Source organism: Cryptomeria japonica, chromosome 9, assembly GCF_030272615.1.
Source record: "Cryptomeria japonica chromosome 9, Sugi_1.0, whole genome shotgun sequence".
Classification (NCBI taxonomy): domain Eukaryota; kingdom Viridiplantae; phylum Streptophyta; class Pinopsida; order Cupressales; family Cupressaceae; genus Cryptomeria; species Cryptomeria japonica.
The window spans coordinates 515,205,918-515,211,142 of NC_081413.1; the positions used below are offsets into that span (position 1 = coordinate 515,205,918).

The 5,225-nt window shown below is 36.6% G+C and overlaps 1 protein-coding gene across 1 annotated transcript; it reads left to right on the top strand.

Annotated features, from left to right (window-relative positions):
* Positions 1–384: 384 nt before the first annotated feature.
* Positions 385–1,455, top strand: LOC131066876 (uncharacterized). The gene is made up of 2 exons (XM_058001744.1): positions 385–745; positions 1,259–1,455. The coding sequence occupies exons 1-2, from the start codon at positions 385–387 to the stop codon at positions 1,453–1,455; spliced, it is 558 nt and encodes a 185-aa protein (XP_057857727.1).
* The last annotated feature ends 3,770 nt before the right edge of the window (positions 1,456–5,225 follow it).

The window sequence follows — 5,225 nt, forward strand, 5'->3', positions numbered from 1 at the left end:
GGTGAAGAAGGCACTGGTCAGAATCATGCATTTATAATCTCAATATCTCAGTTAAATAACATTTCATTTTTAGTTTATTACAAGTAGGAGATAGGAGTAGGGTTAGAAGTTAGATTGATCTATTTTAGAATTTCATGCCAATTTGAGATAGAGACAAAAGATAGATTAAAGTAAGATTAAATCCACTTAATTGAAAGGTGCACCCGCCTAGGTTTACAAGAGCTTGAAGAGTAGGGAACAACAATCACATCGATTTATTCCAAAAGTTGGCCAAAGTTGAATGTTAAACTTGAGCATAAGGCTTGGAATACCTTTAGGGTTTAGCTACGTGCAATTTTGAGCTCCAATAGAGCTAGAGAAAGGAACATCTTGAAAGATGAAGATATGGTCAAACCCAAAAAGAGAAAACCGGAAAATCCTTCACCAAAGCCAAGGAAAACAAGGAAATCAACACATTCCTCCAGTGCTCAAAAGCCTGTCCCACCACCAAAACCTCAAGACAGGCCATCCAGTGGAGCTGAGAAGAGGAAGAAAGGGAAACTAGGAAGAGTTTATGTGGCAGCCACTGTAGAAGAGGAGATTGAATCAGATGAAGAAGTGAGAGAAGTTAAGAAGAGTGCTATTGTTGCCAGGGTTGTCAAGAAGCAACCATCCAGAGAAGGTCATCCTAGCAAGAAGCCAAGAGTTGAACCTGAACAAACAAACACAACTCTTAAGAAAGTGAAGGAAGCAATAATAGAACAAGGTAATCTCAAATTGCTTTCTCAATTTTATGATTGATTAGATGAGAAAGGGAAGAGATCACTAGAAGTGGCTACAATTGTATATTTGAATAAGTATAGCATGGCACTTATACAAATCGCATCTGAAGTTCCCAAAAGTTTGTATGATATTTTGGATTTGAGGAAAGAAACAACTAGATTAAAAGAGGAGAGAATAAGGGAATATGAGCTAGTGCAACTCTGTCTGATAATTGCCAAGATAGAATTTGACAAAATTCTTAAAGAAAATAAAGAGAGATTTAGAAGCAAAACTAGAGTAAATAAAATAATGATCTACAAGAATGAGGAAGTACACAAGGAGTCACGAGAGATTTTGAGGGAAATACTTCAAAAGTATAAGTATGACGTAGTTTCTGAGAAATATAAGGAAAGTGTTCAAAAGTCTATTCCGAAAGTCCTTCGGATGCCACCCATAGGAGATGAGCCAAAAATTGTAAAACAGGATGAATAGACAATTGAACAAGTTACTGCTATAGATGATATTGATGACAGTCAAGAGATTGCAGACTCAGGTGAAGCTTCTTATAATCCTCTAGTCATGAATATTGAATCAAAGAAGAAAGATGAGGAGGTTGGTAATGAGAAGGGAGACGATATAGAGAAGGAAGAGAAGGATAAGGATGAAGGAAAGGATGGACAGGCTCCAGTGGCAAGAGACACATGTGGAATCTAAAAAGAGAATGTAAATAATAAGCAACACAGACTTCATCCTAGGCTCTATCAATATTAATTCCTTATCCCTAGTTCAAGCACTAAAATTTGTGGCAATCACCTAAGCTAAAGCCAGTAAAGACTTATTGAAGTCCCACACTAAGGACAAAGAGATTATATCCTTAGCTACAAGTGTTCTTGAGAAAAATTTGCCATGTTTCAATCAAGATACACTTGATTCACCCTTCGGCAAGCTGAGAAGTATTCTTAAGTCAGTGGACTCCCATTTTGAATCCCTAGAGAAAACTACTGAAGTAAAGGCACTAAGCCATTTCAATGCCAAGCTGTTAAGGATAGTTTTGATGATGATTGAAGGACATAGGACTCGTCTAATTACCAGTGTGAAGGGAGTTCAAGAGGCATTGGACGAAGGAGGAAAAATATACAAGTCATATCTTTTATTGCTAAAGCTCACTATATAGCTTGATAAGAAGATCAAGGAGTGTGAAGGACAACTGACCGGTATATCTCAGTCCTATGTCTGCCAAGACATTTTTTCTAGTCATAATGAAGCTCAGGTGATGCTTCTACTAGATAAAATCAAGACCTTGAATCAAGAGAAAGACAAAATAGTTGGTAGAGTGGGAGAGCTAAGGAACCTAATCACTCTCCGATTGAATACTCTACTTAGCAGTCAATAGGATGCTATGAATGCACTGAATAAGTGTTCCATCAGAACTCAGGGGAGCATAAATGCATGCATATCTATTCAGTGCTCCCATGAACATTTTGGAGAACTTGAAGGATCACTTGCAGTCCTTGAGGACTATTTTTGTAGACATCTTCAAATTTTTGTAAGTTGTTGCATATACCCTTGTACATATAATTTTAAGTGGACACCTACCTTTGCCATTGATGTCAAAGGGAGGGAGAGAGAAGTGAGAAATGTTGTATATTCTCAAGGGGATCGTGTTGGAATCTTGCATTTTTTAAGTTTTGAAATTTTGTAGTGTATGACATTTTTGTTTTGACACAATCATTTTTCACTAAGTGTTGCCACCAATGCCAAAGGGGAAGATTGTTGGCAAGAGACACTGTACTGAAAGAGATAAGTGCTTGAGGAGTGTTTTGGTGTTTTCATTGATGGAAACTTAGATCAAAAGCTTCATTTGGAATATGTAGAATCATCCTACCAGAAGTTCATAGTCTACTTTTCTTAAGTCTGGAAGGTGGAACACAATGTTCGACAGAGTAAGAGTACATTGAGTAGAACTCAATTTTGGGTGTACACTTTTCTTTGTGATGGAAAAGGTATTCAATTGGATGATTGGAATAGCTTAGTCCATAATCCTAGTCTCTAGTATTGATTCTTGTGCAAGATTGAAGATCCAACATCTGGCATTTCAGGAAAGATAAGGTTATTTGGATGATTAGTGGTTATGGTGTAGCGTGTTATATGGAATTTTTTGAATGATTTTTTGATTGGATTCGAGTTCAAGGTTGTCGAGCCGACATATGTGAAGAATATAATCAATTTGTTTTGGTCCGCATGTGCATTAGTAATCGGATTGAGCTGATTCCTTTTGACACGTTTCATATTTTGCAAATGTTTTTGGAGCTGACATGTTGGTGACCTAAAAAACGTGATGCGAATATATAAGAACAATCTATATGATTATTTTTGTGATAAATGTTGATGTGCAAAGATTGTAGGAGCATTTGTATGTAGTTTCAAATGCGCTATTTTTGGATTTACGCTTTGGTGTATGACAGTATAGTAGAACAGAGCAGTGTGCTAGGATAGTGGAAGTAAGATACTTTGTGCTTAACCGGAACTGTACTTTGGCATTTGTAGATGATATTCATCAGTTCAGACATTCAAGTTATTATTTGTAAACATTTGTAGGACAGTGGATCCTCCGAGGGTTGTATCCCTCTCTTGTATTTGAGCAGTGAGCTCTAGGCAGTGTTCTTGAATGCATGTGTATTCCCCTTTGTAATATTATTATACTCCCGATCACATTATTTTAATATTGTGGGTCTGAATCCCATCGTGGTTTTTCCCTTTCCAAGTTTCTGCGTAAAAATTCTGTTGTTATGGTTTTGTGCTTGTTTGTATTGAGTTTCTGCACTTTGCTTTTATTCAATTTGATTGAGTGGTTTAAGAATCAATTCAAGAAAGTTAAAAATTGTAGAAGATTGATTCACCCCCCCCCTCTCAGTGTTTATTGATTCCAACAAGCTCTACAAGAACTATCAAGATATAGTTATTTACGACATTCTTGCAATCATCTTGCAACCACAAAGCACACATCTTGAGCTTCATCGCACTCGTATCTCAAAAGGGTGGTTTGGCTACACGCCTGGTCTTCTCTTTATTTTTTATCTCTTTTTATCATTTCATGCAATTTATCTATGATATCTCTAAGTGTATCTATTATCTAGGTGCATTTATTTCATCAATACATCACTTTTATCTATTTGCAATAAAGGTTTGCTTCCATTAAGTGGAGTATAGTTTCTATTTGCATTTTATCATTTTTATCTTTTATCAAATCTATCTATCTTGTTGTTTGTGGAGGTGGAAACACCAAGGTGGGGGTCTGACTGAGGCAGACCCCTATACAACCCCAACCTTTTCCCCTATCTCTGTGTGTGAAGGTGGAGAACAAGTTCGACCCGGTTGAAGGGACTAATTGTGAGCTACCTGTGAGTTTCTATATTTTCTGATATTACAAACAACAACGCCCTACGCTGGCATCCAAAAACTAAGACCTTCTTAGCTCTCTGGTAAGAATCACTCTTGGTTCTACATCCCCCTATTAATTCATATTTTCATATTCCATTGTTTCTATGTTGTAATTACTCAGTTACTTCTTTATTAATATAGTTCTTCTTTTGTATTATCCCCTAGCTCACCTTTAGTGCCAGTTTAAGTGAGGTAGCGATGGATCGATTTGTCCTTTGAGATTTTTCATCTTAGAGGTGACAATCCCCTCCTCTACATTTTTGTGAACCCGACGTGAATGCCCAAAGTCGGATATTTTTCTCTTAAATTTTGATGCTTTTGACAAAGCATTCTCTAAGGATGATTTTGATATGATGGATGAAGTTTTAGATGACTTCTTAGAATTACCTCTTCCCAAAAGAGATGTAAAAGAAGTGTCATCCTCTACAACATCCTCATTTGAAAATAACAAGTCTATGAATGTTATTGTTGTTTCTACAACCCCTCAAAGGCCTAAGAGACCTTACATTCATTTGACCGGAACAAGTCCTTCTCTAAAGAAAGTTAAAACCATTAATGGAAAACCTTTTAAAGGAGAAACTTTTGAATTATACACAAGGTTTATGCAATCAAAACAATCATCTTACAACACCATTTCTCATACGTATAACACTCAGAGGAAAAAACAAAATCTTGATCAACCACAAGTTTCTTTACCTCCTTCTCAACCTAGTCTTCCTCAAGTGCCTTTACCAACAGATAAGCGACCTAGTGATTACAATCTTATCGAACAACTTAAGGTTACTCCCGCTAAGATCATATTATGGGAATTGCTTCAAATTGCTCTGGTGTATCAAGGTATCCTATAAGAAGATTTGAAAAATATCCCACTGCCCTCTTTTGTGAGACCAGTGGATGTGAATGCGTTGATGGATCATATTCATGCAGATTCACCAAATATCAATTTCTATCCTCATGAGCTTCCACTTCTAGAAGTGAGAAATTTGGCAAATCCTCTAATGATAATTGTTCATACAAATGGTGTTGGTATTAAACAAACACTC

What these genes read in the sequence shown, in the direction of transcription:
- LOC131066876 (XM_058001744.1), top strand. Translation starts at nt 385, where the DNA reads ATGGTCAAACCCAAAAAGAGAAAACCGGAAAATCCTTCACCAAAGCCA. An exon ending in GGAAGCAATAATAGAACAAG is followed by an intron (nt 746 to 1,258) that starts GTAATCTCAAAT and finishes TTACTGCTATAG; the next exon opens with ATGATATTGATGACAGTCAA.